This window comes from Oncorhynchus kisutch, linkage group LG19 (assembly GCF_002021735.2).
Source record: "Oncorhynchus kisutch isolate 150728-3 linkage group LG19, Okis_V2, whole genome shotgun sequence".
Classification (NCBI taxonomy): domain Eukaryota; kingdom Metazoa; phylum Chordata; class Actinopteri; order Salmoniformes; family Salmonidae; genus Oncorhynchus; species Oncorhynchus kisutch.
In genome coordinates, this window is record NC_034192.2 from 46,703,406 (window position 1) to 46,720,346 (window position 16,941).

The following is a 16,941-nucleotide window of genomic DNA, read 5'->3' on the forward strand; positions in this document are numbered from 1 at the left end:
AAAATCTTCTCCCCGTATTGAAACGAAGAGGAAAACCCATCTCCGGCCGGAAACCGGAAATGTTTTACCACCCCTGCAATCTACTCTGTACTAGTACCCTGTGTATATAGCCAAGTTATCGTTACACATTTTGTATTTATTCCTCATGGTATTATATTTCCATTATTTTTCTCTCTATATTGTTGGCAAGGACCCGTAAATAAGTCTACACCTTTTGTTTGACAAATAAAATGTGATTTGATCTCCCACACACAGAGCTAATTGCACAAGAGAGAAATAGTAATGCCGTCTTTTTGTAGGCACTAACTCCGCCATGGTTTTTTGGACAAAGCCTATGAGGAAAATGAAAACCTTTTTAAAAAAGTTTTGGGATGAATGCCCAAAATAAGGTCTGTGGTAAACACAGGTTTAGCAGATCTTATACGTTTTGTCCTATGAGATAATCTTCATCAGCTAATGTCACTTTTTGTGAATTTTGAAGAATGTATGTAATAATAAAAATACATAAATCATAAGGGCTTCATCATTCATACAGTTCATGTTAACCAACTGCTATTATCTCATAGCACAAAATATAAGAGCCTGTGTTAACCTCAGAATTTATTTGAGGGGTTTATTCCTAAACTCTAATCTTTCCCATTCTTTTTATCCATATGGATGGCGGGACTAACCAGATGTATTTTTTGAGGGGTTTTGGACTGCAAAAAGCTCTATAGCATCTCTCTATCTGACCAATATAAAAAAAAGAGGCTACTGTCCCTTTAAATCTTCCCCCGTATTATTCCTGGAGTAAGCAGTTTGCCGTAAAAAAAAAAAGAGCGAGAAAGAATGAGAAGAGCACACTCCCGCTAAAACACACACTGACAAACAAACACAAGTGTAAAAGAAGAGACCGAGTGGATTCGTACAGTCCTCTGGATTTAGTGGTTGGGGGGAAGAAGTTTCTTTCCCCAAAGCCAAACTGTTGTATTAGATTTGCAGACTCAGAGACGATGCCTTTCTTTTGCCTAGTCTCAAAAACCGCTCAGTGGATTTGATTGCCGCTCAGATTATTTTCTGCAAATTATTCGAACGGAAGGGATTGAGAGACTGAGCCAGAGGATGCTCCCACAGGTCATAAGGATTCTATATGTCTTGTCTTTTTGCTTTTTTCAAGGAGGCTTTATCAGGTAAGAAAGACAGTATTGCATTGCTTGTGGGTTGTCTTTCACTGGGCAACAGTGGATTTAAAGCAGTTTTTTTTCTACATTTCATATAATCCCTTACCGAGATTATATCACTATCTATCTGATTATTGTGGTTAAATTTTGCTTTGAGTATGCAGAGGAATAAAAGGTTAAGGTAAAATCAATTGATCTTGAGACTAACCGAACATTGATTGCTACCAGACTTTTGTATATTTGGACATTGGCAAACACATTCTAATATATAATATTTGAGCCCTAGATCCTTTGCTTAAAAATGCATTAAAGGTTATCTTGACAGCTTAGTCAAAAATAGAGGCAAGATGTTGACCAGTAACACTCGATTTATAACGGAGGGTAAATAACAAAGCATCAAAAGAGACATGCAAACAATGGATTATTCACAGCACTGTCTCCTTATGTGCAAGTAACAGGTTTGTGTGATTCTACCTGGCATGTTACCCTTGTATTAACACAATATTATGCAAAAGACCTCTATCTCACCCACACCTAAACAGAAGAGCGAGAGAAGATAACCTGTATTGACTTAAACTACCTGTAGAGCATCCATCTGAACTTGTGTTATAAATAGTGGATACATGTATATTGTAACCATTATATAACAGTCACCATAACCTGGTAACCTCACCATAAGCTCTACCTTCTAAACATTTAATATATATATATATATATAAACAAATGCCAAATGGAGTGATGAAATGAGTGTGCCTGGCACGTGTACAATGCTTGATTTAATTATCATAGGAAAACAGTGGAATGCTGCTGTCTCATTTCTGTTTAGACAAGGTGTCTGGGTTGACAGACACGAGAGAGACGCTCACTCTATTTCTCTCTCGGTCGCACTCCCTCTCCCTCTTCCCTGCTTTCTGTATATACATTTTTTGCTTCCTATCTTCCTTTCTCACGCTCTCGTTGTCAGTCTCTCTCTCTCTCTCTCTCTCTCTCTCTCTCTCTCTCTCTCTCTCTCTCTCTCTCTCTCTCTCTCTCTCTCTCTCTCTCTCTCTCTCTCTTCTCTCTCTCTCCTCTCTCTCTCTCTCTCTCTCTCTCTCTCTCTCTCTCTCTCTCTCTCTCTCTCTCTCTCTCTCTCTCTCTCTCTCTCTCTCTCTCTCTCTCTCTCTCTCTCTCTCTCTCTCTCTCTCTCTCTCTCTCTCTCTCTCTCTCTCTCTCTCTCTCTCTCTCTCTCTCTCTCTCTCTCTCTCTCTCTCTCTCTCTCTCTCTCTCTCTCTCTCTCTCTCTCTCTCTCTCTCTCTCTCTCTCTCTCTCTCTCTCTCTCTCTCTCTCTCTCTCTCTCTCTCTCTCTCTCTCTCTCTCTCTCTCTCTCTCTCTCTCTCTCTCTCTCTCTCTCTCTCTCTCTCTCGCGAAAGTATTCGGCCCCCTTGAACTTTGCGACCTTTTGCCACATTTCAGGCTTCAAAGATAAAGATATAAAACTATATTTTTTTGTGAAGAATCAACAACAAGTGGGACACAATCATGAAGTGGAACTAAATGTATTGGATATTTCAAACTTAAAAAAAAAATGAAAAACTGAAAACTTGGGCGTGAAAAATTATTCAGTTTTATATCTTTATGTTTGAAGCCTGAATTATTGTGTCCCACTTGTTGTTGATTCTTCACAAAAAAATACAGTTTTATATCTTTATGTTTGAAGCCTGAAATGTGGCAAAAGGTCGCAAAGTTCAAGGGGGCCGAATACTTTCGCAAGGCACTGTATGTATATATATATATATATATATATATATATATATATATATATATATATATATATATATATATATATATATTATAGCTGAAGTCAGAAGTTTACATACACTTAGGTTGGAGTCATTAACTTGTTTTTCAACCACACCACAAATTTCTTGTTAACAAACTATAGTTTTGGCAAGTCGTTTAGGACATGTACTTTGTGCATGACACAAGTACATTTTCCAACAATTGTTTACAGACGGATTATTTAACTTATAATTCGCTGTATCACAATTCCAGTGGGGTCAGAAGTTTACATACACTAAGTTGACTGTGCCTTTAAACAGCTTGGAAAATTCCAGAAAATGATGTCATGGCTTTAGAAGCTTCTGATAGGCTAATTGACATCATTTGATTGGAGGTGTGTACCTGTGGTTGTATTTCAAGGCCTACCTTCAAACTCAGTGCAGCAGTCATACCACTCAGGAAGGAGACGTGTTCTGTGTCCTAGAGATGAACGTACTTTGGTGCGAAATGTGCAAATCAATCCCAGAATAACAGCAAAGGACCTTGTGAAGATGCTGGAGGAAACAGATACAAAAGTATCTATATCCACAGTAAACGAGTCCTATATCGACATAACCTGAAAGGCCACTCAGCAAGGAAGAAGCCACTGCTCCAAAACTGCAATAAAAAAGCCCAGCTGCGGTTTGCAACTGCACATGGGGACAAAGATCATACTTTTTGGAGAAATGTCCTCTGGTCTGATGAAACAAAAATATAACTGTTTTGCCATAATGACCATCGTTATGTTTGGTTGAAAAAGGGGGAAGCTTGCAAGCCGAAGAACACCATCCCATCCGTGAAGCACGGGGGTGGCAGCCTCATGTTGTGGGTGTGCTTTGCTGCAGGAGGGACTGGTGCACTTCACAAAATAGATGGCATATTGAGGAAGGAAAATTATGTGGATATATTGAAGCAACATCTCAAGACATCAGTCAGGAAGACCCATTTGGTGGCAAATGGGTCTTCCAAATGGACAATGACCCCAAGCAAACTTCCAAAGTTGTGGCAAAATGGCTTAAGGACAACAAAGTCAAGGTATTGGAGGGGCCATCACAAAGCCTTGACCTCAATCCTATAGAAAATGTGTGGACAGAACTGAAAAGGTGTGTGCGAGCAAGGAGGCCAACAAACCTGACTCAGTTACACCAGCTCTGTCAAGAGGAATGGTCCAAAATTTACCCAATTTATTGTGGGAAGCTTGTGGAAGGCTACCCAAAACGTTTGACCCAAGTTAAACAATTTAAAGGCAATGCTACCAAATACTCATTGAGTGTATGTAAACTTCTGACCGACTGGGAATGTGATGAAAGAAATAAAAGCTGAAAGAAATCATTTTCTCTACTATTATTCTGACTTGTCACATTCTTAAAATACAGTGGTGATCCTAACTGACCTAAGATAGGGAATTTTTTACGAGGATTAAATATCAGGAATTGTGAAAAACCTTAAATGTATGAGTAAATAAATTAGTTTAAATGTATTTGGTTTATGTAAACTTCTGACATCAACTGTGTGTGTGTGTGGATATATATATATATATATCTCACTCACTACCAGTCAAATGTTTTAGAACACCTACTCATTCGAGTTTCTCTTTATTTTTACTATTTTCTACATTGTAGAATAATAATGAAGACATCAAAATGATGAAATAACACATGGAATCATGTAGTATCCAAAAAAGTATTAAACAAATCAAAATATATATTTTCTTCAAATAGCCACCCTTTGCCTTGATGACAGCTTTGCACACTCTTGGCATTCTCTCAACCAGCTTCATGCGGTAGTCAACCGGAATGCATTTCAATTACCCGTTGTGCCTTGTTAAAGGTTCATTTGTGGAATTTCTTTCTTAATGCGTTTGAGCCAATCAGTTGTGTTGTGGTAAGGTAGGTGGTGTATACAGAAGATAGTACGGACTTGGTATTTTACCAAATAGGGCTATGGCAAGAACAGCTCAAAAAAGCAAAGAGAAACGACAGTTCATCATTACTTTAAGACATGAAGGTCAGTCAATTTAAGAAATGTTGAACGTCATCAAGCGCTATGATGAAACTGGCTCCCACAGGAATGGAAGACCCAGAGTTACCTCTGATGCAGCGGATAAGTTCATTAGAGTTATCAGCCTCAGAAAAAGCAGCCCAAATAAATGCTTCACAAAGTTCAAGTAACAGACACACAGACTTATGTTTAATATTTTCAGTTACTCCTTATCCATGCTACATAACCTCTAAACCCTACTGGTAAAATAATTTAAAAGGTTTAAGATAAATGATTGAATAATTATACCCGGAAACTTAACCAGTAGGGGTTAGAGGTTATGTAGCATGGATAAGGGGTAACTGAAAATATTAAACATAATAGCTCTCTTAATGTGAGTGTGCATAATATCTCTCTCTTCATCACTCAATACCTAGGTTTACCTCCACTGTATTCACATCCTACCATACATTTGTCTGTACATTATACCTTGATGCTATTTTATCGCCCCCAGAAACCTCCTTTTACTCTATGTTCCAGACGTTCTAGACGACCAATTCTCATAGCTTTTAGCCGTACCCTTATTCTACTCCTCCTATGTTCCTCTGGCGATGTAGAGGTGAATCCAGGCCCTGCAGTGCCTAGCTCCACTCCTATTCCCCAGGCGCTCTCTTTTGACGACTTCTGTAACCGTAATAGCCTTGGTTTCATGCATGTTAACATTAGAAGCCTCCTCCCTAAGTTTGTTCTATTCACTGCTTTAGCACACTCTGCCAACCCGGATGTTCTAGCTGTGTCTGAATCCTGGCTTAGGAAGACCACCAAAAATTCAGACATTTTAATTCCAAACTACAACATTTTCAGACAAGATAGAACTGCCAAAGGGGGCGGTGTTGCAATCTACTGCAAAGATAGCCTGCAGAGTTCTGTCCTACTATCCAGGTCTGTACCCAAACAATTTGAACTTCTACTTTTAAAAATCCACCTCTCTAAAAACAAGTCTCTCACCGTTGCCGCCTGCTATAGACCACCCTCTGCCCCCAGCTGTGCTCTGGACACCATATGTGAACTGATTGCCCCCCATCTATCTTCAGAGTTCGTGCTGCTAGGCGACCTAAACTGGAACATGCTTAACACCCCAGCCATCCTACAATCTAAACTTGATGCCCTCAATCTCACACAAATTATCAATGAACCTACCAGGTACCTCCCCAAAGCCTTAAACACGGGCACCCTCATAGATATCATCCTAACCAACTTCCCCTCTAAATACACCTCTGCTGTCTTCAACCAAGATCTCAGCGATCACTGCCTCATTGCCTGCATCCGTAATGGGTCAGCGGTCAAACGACCTCCACTCATCACTGTAAAACGCTCCCTGAAACACTTCTGCGAGCAGGCCTTTCTAATCGACCTGGCCGGGGTATCCTGGAAGGATATTGATCTCATCCCGTCAGTAGAGGATGCCTGGATATTTTTTTTAAATGCCTTCCTAACCATCTTAAATAAACATGCCCCATTCAAGAAATTTAGAACCAGGAACAGATATAGCCCTTGGTTCTCCCCAGACCTGACTGCCCTTAACCAACACAAAAACATCCTATGGCGTTCTGCATTAGCATCGAACAGCCCCCGTGATATGCAGCTGTTCAGGGAAGCTAGAAACCATTATACACAGGCAGTTAGAAAAGCCAAGGCTAGCTTTTTCAAGCAGAAATTTGCTTCCTGCAACACTAACTCAAAAAAGTTCTGGGACACTGTAAAGTCCATGGAGAATAAAGTCCACATGCCCCAGGACTACCTGACATGATGACTCCTTGCTGTCCCCAGTCTACCTGGCCATGCTGCTGCTCCAGTTTCAACTTCCACCTGACTGTGCTGCTGCTCTAGTTTCAACTGTTCTGCCTTATTATTATTCGACCATGCTGGTCATTTATGAACATTGAACATCTTGGCCATGTTCTGTTATAATCTCCACCCGGCACAGCCAGAAGAGGACTGGCCACCCCACATAGCCTGGTTCCTCTCTAGGTTTCTTCCTAGGTATTGGCCTTTTCTAGGGAGTTTTTCCTAGCCACCGTGCTTCTACACCTGCATTGCTTGCTGTTTGGGGTTTTAGGCTGGGTTTCTGTACAGGACTTTGAGATATCAGCTGATGTACGAAGGGCTATATAAATAAATTTGATTTGATTTGAATAAGAACACCTCCTCCCAGCTGCCCACTGCACTGAAGATAGGAAACACTGTCACCACTGATAAATCCACCATAATTGAGAATTTCAATAAGCATTTTTCTACGGCTGGCCATGCTTTCCACCTGGCTACTCCTACCCCGGACAACAGCACTGCACCCCCAACAGCAACTCGCCCAAGCCTTCCCCATTTCTCCTTCTCCCAAATCCATTCAGCTGATGTTCTGAAAGAGCTGCAAAATCTGGACCCCTACAAATCAGCCGGGCTAGACAATCTGGACCCTTTCTTTCTAAAATTATCTGCCGAAATTGTTGCCACCCCTATTACTAGCCTGTTCAACCTCTCTTTCGTGTCGTCTGAGATTCCCAAAGATTGGAAAGCAGCTGCAGTCATCCCCCTCTTCAAAGGGGGGGACACTCTTGACCCAAACTGCTACAGACCTATATCTATCCTACCGTGCCTTTCTAAGGTCTTCGAAAGCCAAGTCAACAAACAGATTACCGACCATTTCGAATCTCACCATACCTTCTCTGCTATGCAATCTGGTTTCAGAGCTGGTCATGGGTGCACCTCAGCCACGCTCAAGGTCCTAAACGATATCTTAACCGCCATCGATAAGAAACATTACTGTGCAGCCGTATTCATTGATCTGGCCAAGGCTTTCGACTCTGTCAATCACCATATCCTCATCGGCAGACTCGACACTCTTGGTTTCTCAAATGATTGCCTCGCCTGGTTCACCAACTACTTCTCTGATAGAGTTCAGTGTGTCAAATCGGAGGGTCTGCTGTCCGGACCTCTGGCAGTCTCTATGGGGGTGCCACAGGGTTCAATTCTTGGACCGACTCTCTTCTCTGTATACATCAATGAGGTCGCTCTTGCTGCTGGTGAGTCCCTGATCCACCTCTACGCAGACGACACCATTCTGTATACTTCCGGCCCTTCTTTGGACACTGTGTTAACAACCCTCCAGGCAAGCTTCAATGCCATACAACTCTCCTTCCGTGGCCTCCAATTGCTCTTAAATACAAGTAAAACTAAATGCATGCTCTTCAACCGATCGCTACCTGCACCTACCCGCCTGTCCAACATCACTACTCTGGACGGCTCTGACTTAGAATACGTGGACAACTACAAATACTTAGGTGTCTGGTTAGACTGTAAACTCTCCTTCCAGACCCATATCAAACATCTCCAATCCAAAGTTAAATCTAGAATTGGCTTCCTATTTCGCAACAAAGCATCCTTCACTCATGCTGCCAAACATACCCTTGTAAAACTGACCATCCTACCAATCCTCGACTTTGGCGATGTCATTTACAAAATAGCCTCCAATACCCTACTCAACAAATTGGATGCAGTCTATCACAGTGCAATCCGTTTTATCACCAAAGCCCCATATACTACCCACCATTGCGACCTGTACGCTCTCGTTGGCTGGCCCTCGCTTCATACTCGTCGCCAAACCCACTGGCTCCATGTCATCTACAAGACCCTGCTAGGTAAAGTCCCCCCTTATCTCAGCTCGCTGGTCACCATAGCATCTCCCACCTGTAGCACACGCTCCAGCAGGTATATCTCTCTAGTCACCCCAAAACCAATTCTTTCTTTGGCCGCCTCTCCTTCCAGTTCTCTGCTGCCAATGACTGGAACGAACTACAAAAATCTCTGAAACTGGAAACACTTATCTCCCTCACTAGCTTTAAGCACCAACTGTCAGAGCAGCTCACAGATTACTGCACCTGTACATAGACCACCTATAATTTAGCCCAAACAACTACCTCTTTCCCAACTGTATTTAATTTTAATTTATTTATTTATTTTGCTCCTTTGCACCCCATTATTTTTATTTCTACTTTGCACATTCTTCCATTGCAAAACTACCATTCCAGTATTTTACTTGCTATATTGTATTTACTTTGCCATCATGGCCTTTTTTGCCTTTACCTCCCTTCTCACCTCATTTGCTCACATTGTATATAGACTTGTTTATACTGCATTATTGACTGTATGTTTGTTTTTACTCCATGTGTAACTCTGTGCGTTTTATCTGTCGAACTGCTTTGCTTTATCTTGGCCAGGTCGCAATTGTAAATGAGAACTTGTTCTCAACTTGCCTACCTGGTTAAATAAAGGTAAAATAAATAAAAATAAATAAAAAGGTTAGAAGAATGTTATAGAAGGAACATCTTTGTATATGAATGGTAGAGCTCTCGTGAATAAACTTGGATTTGACTAATTGTGAGCTGGGAATTATGTCTGTTTCATTTAAACCAGAACTTTACACACTCTGGGTTGTAGACCGATTAGGATAATTGAAATTTATGAAAATTGATAATAAAATTCTAAATCATGTACCGATCCTGTGCAGGTGTTGTTACACGTGGTCTGCCACTGCGAGGATGATCAGCTGTCTGTCCTGTCTCCCTGTAGCGCTGCCTTAGGCGTCTCACAGTACGGACATTGCAATTTATTGCAGGGACAGGGACCCTGGGCATCTATCTTTTGGTGTTTTTCAGAGTCAGTAGAAAGGCCTCTTTAGTGTCCTACGTTTTCACAACTGTGACCTTAATTGCCTACCTTCTGTAAGCTGTGAGTGTCTTAACGACCGTTCCACAGGTGCATGTTCATTAATTGTTTATGGTTCGTTGAACCATGGGGAACAGTGGGGAACAGTGTTTAAACACTTTACAATGAAGATCTGTGAAGTTATTTGGATTTTTATGAATAATCTTTGAAAGACAGGGTCCTGAAAAAGGGATGTTTCTTTTTTTGCTGAGTTTACATGAGTCCATATGTTATTTATTATTATTTATGTCACGATCGTCGTAGTGAGGAGACCAAAGCGCAGCGTGATGTGAATACATCTTTTTAATGAAAGACGAAAAAACACGAAGTACACTAAACAAACAAACAAAATAACAAGACGAACGTGACCGCTATCAAAACTGAGTGCAACATCACATAGACAATAACCCACCAAATACTCAAGAGGATGGCTGCTTAAATATGGTTCCCAACCAGAGACAACGATAAACAGCTGCCTCTAATTGAGAACCAATCTAGGCAACCATAGACATACATAAAAACGTAGATGGTAAACAACCCCATAAACCTATAAAACCCCTAGACAGTACAAAAACACATTCATCACCCATGTCACACCCTGACCTAACCAAAATATCTAAAGAAAATAAAGAATACTCAGGTCAGGGCGTGACGATGTCTTTACTATTATTCTACAATTTAGAAAATAGTAAAAAATATAAAGAGAAACTCTTGCGCTCTTTCGCTCTCTTATTTATTTATTTATTTATTTATATTTATATATATATCATACACACCTCTCCTCTCCCTCTTCTCTTTTTGCTGTATCTCTCTCCCTGCGTAGCGGAAACTTTTGCAGTGAACGCTTTCCCTATTTCATGCCCTGTCAAACTCAGGTGTGAGCAGGAGAGGGAATTAAGATCTGCATAATCCCATCGCCAGGTTCAACACTCGGTGAACCTTGGGGCTGGAGAGAGCAGCCCTTTAGCCTTGGGGAGCAGTGGAACTGACAACATCACCTCAGAGAAATCAGCCCTCCAACCAGGCAGGGAGAGAGTGAAGAGGAGAGCGCAGGGCCTAGAAATGGTTAGACAGAGGACAGAGGGTGTGAAGGTGATGGGAGGAATAGAGAGACGTAGAAAGAGAATGGGGTGTAGAGTAGGATAGAGGTAGACTAGGAAGAGGGGACATCTGGTTTGGTGGACGGGAGGGGGCAAAATATAGCAAGAAATAAGAGGGAGGGAGAGGGAATGACACAGTCCCCTGTGGGGATGGGGAAGGAGTGACCTGTGGCTGGGTAACATGGTTGGTTTCTTAGGGACTAACAAGCCAGGACATTGAGCAGGGCTCAGTAAATTACACGCTTTGTAATCAGTCATTGTAGTGGAGACTCTGTGTGTGTAATTTACGTCTGTGTGTGTTCACTACACTGCTAACCCAACGTGTGGATAAAGACAGACACCGGCATCTACAGCCGTAAAATGGCATAGACCCTGCTCCCAGTGCTATTTGGTTAGTGAAGGGACCCAGACTGAGTCAAAGCTGAGCTGGTTGGTGTTCATTATGCATCATAAATGTGTGAACGTGACCCTGATCTCAGAGCACCTCCCCATCAGTAACTGCTGTGTAGCCGGGCCTGCAGGGTTGTGATTAGCAGGCACGCTAAACATGAGCCTACTCAGACACTACAATATCCCAGTGTCTGTCTTCCGTGCTGAACTGACCCATCTCATCAAATGCCCCAGGGAGGGACGACAGGGAACACGAACGAGGACTTTCATTTATTAAATATGTACTCAACACAACACTGGATAGTCAACTTCGAGATTGTAGAGTTTTCTTCTGAAAATGGGTTAGTGGTCATAAATAAGCAAGGGATTGGATTGAACATGGTCGAGTGGATGGAACTAGGGCTGTGGCGGTCATGAAATTTTGTCAGTCGGTGATTGTCATGCAAATAACTTCCGGCCTCACGGTAATTGCTAATTAACATAAGCACTTTTAGCATCTCCGGTTTCCACGTAAGGTCTACAAGCCAATGATTCAGGCCTTTTGAACATCTACATTTTAAAAAGTCGAATAAATCCATTTAATATAGCCTACTAAGCTTCAGTGGGATCCAGATTGTCATACTGGGATATTCGGTTATACCGGCACTGAACACAAGGGTACTATTTTCGAAACCCCGCTAAGCCTTTAATCTGAATGTTAGCAATGCCAACAAGTAACGTAAACTCACTCACTTTTGTACATCGCCTTGGTCCGTACAATTGAACTTATTTTAGCGCCCCATAAATGTAATACTTCCAGATCAACTGTAATGTCAAAACCGTTGTAAAGCACAATTTCTCCCCTTTCCAACATAATCAATTACATGACCTAAACGCTGCATGTTTCTGCATGATTCAAGCAGGCAATGAGCCCCATCGGGTCTTTTTAAAAACGGCGGGTGGGGAAGCGAAACTAATGCTTGATAGTGAGAAGGAGAGATGTTGTGTGGGAAAATTGCTTTTTTTCACTCGATCTGTCCAACTTATCACCTTATCGCCTCTAAAATGTAAATAAAACACTATAAAGAGTTTATATAATGTGTCATTACATACCTATTTGAAGGTTTGTGTCGAATCTGAAACGGGTTTTTAGGGCGATGCTAAAGTGAAGTAAACAGCGGCTTTGAGAAGGATGATCGCATGTAATGATGACGCAAAAAATGACTAGGTATCCCCCCCTTACTCCCGTCACTGTCCATTTCTTGTTTTTAACGATGAGAGAAGTGCTACACCTGGTGGAGAGAGATTGTAAGACATAAATAGTTGCTTTATGCGTGCTGTACATTACGGCATGACACGTCATGATGTAACGGAGGGTCCGTTTTTTTCAACTTTTCTCCAATACTATAGAGCCATTACCATGTCGATCAACGCTTGAATAGAAACCTAGTTCATACCCCCGATTTTGAAGTCAACGCAGTCGCTACAGTCCCATTTAGTTTTCTTTGTAGCTTCGTTTGAATGTTGAGGTTACGCACATTTGTACGGAATGGGGTGAGTTTACTTTACATATCAAATGCTATAGAGAATGCTAACGAGCACGAGCAAACATTTTTATACAGTCTCTTGACTTAAACTGTTTTCAGAACAGACATGCCAGCTCATAAAGTTATACAAGTCAATAAAACATGCTACTCACAGTTTGTTGCAAAACAAATATTAGACTGGCAAGTGAAGCTTGATATTGAAGAAGCTAAACACTTAGCTAACTAGCTATTTAATTAGCAAACCAAATTCACAACTGCATAGCATTTTTAGCACCTTTTTAGACAGTTAACTTAAAAGTTATAAGATATCTAGCTGGCAAACATTTAGTTGTGAATTCCATACTGTAACTAGATCACCTGGTGCGTGCTGTACAACAGTGAGTGACTCCCAAGGCTCCGGTCTTTCATTAGCCTCGTGCGAACCATCCTGATCTGGCGAGCTCACATTCTGTTTCACTATACGGATACACAATGTGAGCTCACGAGATCAGAATAGTTCATAAGAGGCTAGTCTCTCGTCATTGTGCTTGTAAAAATAAACCACGTCACTGAGTACTACCGGTAAGCTTCATAATGGAAAAATTATGCGATGGGTGAAATGAAGAACACTATTTTACATATCTCCTAACATGTTGCACAAGTTGACTGCTGTTATTTACTTAAGTACCAACAAATATTCAAATGTATTTAAAAAATATCAAAGAAATTGTTTCTATTGACAGTATTATAATACCATCCTGTGGCTATTTCCAAATACGTGTTTTTCAGTCTCTCGGCCCCTGCTTTGATGCACCTGTACTGACCTCGCCTTCTGGATGATAGCGGGGTGAACAGGCTGTGGTTCGGGTGGTTGTTGTCCTTGATGATCTTTATGGCCTTCCTGTGACATCGGGTGGTGTAGGTGTCCTTGAGGGCATGTAGTTTTGCCCCCGGTGATGCGTTGTGCAGACCTCCCTACCCTCTGGAGAGCCTTACTGTTGTGGGCGGAGCAGTTGCCGTACCAGGCGGTGATACAGCCCGACAGGAGGCTCTCGATTGTGCATCTGTATAAGTTTGTGAGTGCTTTTGGTGACAAGCTGAATTTCTTCAGCCTCCTGAGGTTGAAGAGTCGCTGCTGCGCCTTCACCACGCTGTCTGTGTGGGTGGACCAATTCAGTTTGTCCGTGATGTGTATGCCGAGGAACTTAAAACTTACTACCCTCTCCATTGCTGTCTTGTCGATGTGGATAGGGGGTTGCTCCCTCTGCTGTTTCCTGAAGTCCACGATCATCTCCTTTGTTTTGTTGACATTGAGTGTGAGGTTATTTTCCTGACACCACACTCCGAGGGTCCTCACCTCCTCCCTGTAGGCCGTCTCGTCGTTGTTGGTAATCAAGCCTACCACTATAGTGTCGTCCGTAAACTTGACATCCACAATGATAGTAGGGAACATGACAACTGGGTTAATGGTAGAAAATGAGGGCAAAGTTAGATGGGATTGTTCTCCTCTGCCCATCATCTCTGCCTTGAAGGAATGCGCTATGAGGATCCAGTCAATAAGACAAGTAATACTCAAAGAGAATGGATACAAATGAGTGACTGAAAAAGGAGCCAAATCATTTCATATCATTCTTGTTAGAGAACCACCAAAAGCTTTGAATATGGACCCAGCCACATCGAAATGTCACTTCTGTCAACCGTATTGAGACAATGTTTGTCTACGGGACTCATCATACGTGATGGACAATAGAGACGTTGGAAAGCATCCGTCCTGTCTTTATTGGATCAAAATATGCATTGAGTTAAACCAATGCATAACGCATTGTTAATGCATTTCATCCATGGCCAGGCAGCCGGGCACTACCTGGCAGCTTTGGAATAGCAACACCATCAGAATACACTTCTGATTTCAGTCAGACAGAAATGCACATTTTCCTTTGGATAGACGTACCGTTTTACCATTCATCCTCTGTGCACATAGTTGTCTGAGGCTGTTTACCAGCAGCTTATATGAGCTCAGTAGCCCTTGGTCCAGCCACACTCATTTTGTACAGAGCAAACCAACATTTCCCCTACTATCAATATTTGTCTCGTCGCCTGGCGGGCTTTCGTCAGACAGGAAATGAGCACACAAACCCAAGGCATACATTCAAGAATGCATTGCAGCTTCCTCTTTGCCAGATTCCTATCTCAATGGGACTTACCTGATTTGGAGGTTACAATTTACTGATGGTCTCTCCAGTGTGTTGGTGACAGAGGCTAACACCTTGGGCTGGGAGAGAAGAAACCGATGGTTCTCAGCCCATTTCACCCGGCACCTCGCTTGACCTGAAACATGTCTCTACCATGAGATGGAATGTGCAGAACAACCACCTTTTGTACACAACTGAATGATAAGGGATTGGTGTGACGGACAATGGCGAAAGTATGTAGGGCTGAGAGGTACAGTAGCCTGGGATCCACACTGAATATCACTCTGGCCGTGTCCAAATACCCTTGCGTCCTAAGTAGTAGGCAGTTTTTAAGTATGTGAGGAAAAAATTGTTATGTTTTAATAGTATGCAACATTTCGAAAATCGGGGACACTTTAAATGCCCGGATGTCATACTCGTTTTGGCTTTGACAACAGCTGATTAATTCGATATGGGAATGCGCTACCGCAATCAACTATTAGCGAGAAACTACGTAATGACGCATTCTCTGTAAGCAAAAATATAATTTTAATAGTATGTGACATTTCGAGGATGTTATACTCATTTCAACACTTCATCTAATAGAATTTGATGCACACTTTTCCACAGTGCATTAGAAGAGGTGGGCTGCGAGGCCCTAGTTCTCTTCAAGTAACCAACCACAAAACTAGGCTATTTAATTGGAAAAATGGCAGATGCTTCTGCGGTGGTGTTCAAATGTATGCTAAGTAGTTTTTGTTATCCATAAAATGATCACCAGTATTGCATCGTAGACTACATGTTTTGAGAAGTTGTTTTTTCCATTCGATTTTTTACACAAAGTGGGTTTCTATTTTCTCACGGAAAAGTGTTTATTGTCATCTTGTCATCCGTCAGAGCTTTTAAACAAAATGCTAAACCCTCTTTAGATTTCTGAATATGTCTGCACCGGTGATATTAATGATGTCATGTTAATCAGGCCTTTTGATCTGATTTAGTTTTAGTTTTGTAGGCTAGGCTACCTATTGAATGATTTAATATATGTTTCAAGCCTTAGCAGTCATCTGATCTTGTTCCCAATGATCAGTGCTTTAGTTTATTATGTTGCTATCCAAATAACATTTTATTTGTCACATACAGTACACATGTTTAGCAGATGTTATTGTGGGTGTAGCGAAATGCTTGTGTTTCTAGTTCCAACAGTGCGGTAATATCTAACTACACACAATCTAAAGTAAAGGAATGGAATTAAGATATACAAATATTTGCAATGTCAGAGCGGCATAGACTAAGATACAGTAGGATAGAATACAGTATATACATATGAGATGAGTAATACATAGACTAAGATACAGTAGGATAGAATACAGTATATACATATGAGATGAGTAATGCATAGACTAAGATACAGTAGGATAGAATACAGTATATACATATGAGATGAGTAATGCAAAATATGTAAACATTAAAGTGACTAGTGTTCCAATTATTAAAGTGGCCAGAGATTTCAAGTTTATGTATATAGGGCAGCAGCCTCTAATGTGCTAGTGATGGCTATTTAACAGTCTGATGGTCTTGAGATGGAAGCTGTTTTTCAGTCTCTCGGTCTCAGCTTTGATGCACCTGTACTGACCTCGCCTTCTGGATGGTTACAGGGTCAACAGGCAGTTGCTCAGGTGCCATTTTGGGTCACCTCCAGTCTGATACTGTACTGGTCTTAAGTGCCCCCAAAGGATCTGAAGTACAGTGTCCTAGCCTAAATTAACTTTCACCATGTAGTTGTGTGGAGAATGTTTAAGTTGTTGTTCATGTTAGGAATACAAATAATAAATAAATAATGATAATAGATAAGTAAGTAATATATTATATATATATATATATATATTGTAATGTATTATTATTATATATTATAATATATTATTCAGTCCATTTGGTTTGCTGGTCAATGTTTTAGGCATTTATGAGCTGCCCTGCCAGCAGTCTTCTACTGTGTGGACCATTTCATGGGTGAAGACAACATGAAACCTACCTGGACAACGTCTTCCGATACACTGGTCTCAACAGAGGACCTTCCTAC

General features: G+C 41.3%; 1 protein-coding gene across 1 annotated transcript in view; it reads left to right on the forward strand.

The window, feature by feature from the left end:
• The first annotated feature begins 832 nt into the window (after window positions 1–832).
• glra4a (glycine receptor, alpha 4a) overlaps window positions 833–16,941 on the forward strand; it is a 71,402-nt gene continuing 55,293 nt past the window's right edge. Inside the window, exon 1 of the mRNA XM_020452123.2 lies at window positions 833–1,169. Within this exon, the coding sequence (XP_020307712.1) occupies window positions 1,102–1,169 (68 nt within the window). The 5' untranslated portion in view covers window positions 833–1,101. The remainder of the gene's footprint in view (window positions 1,170–16,941) is intronic.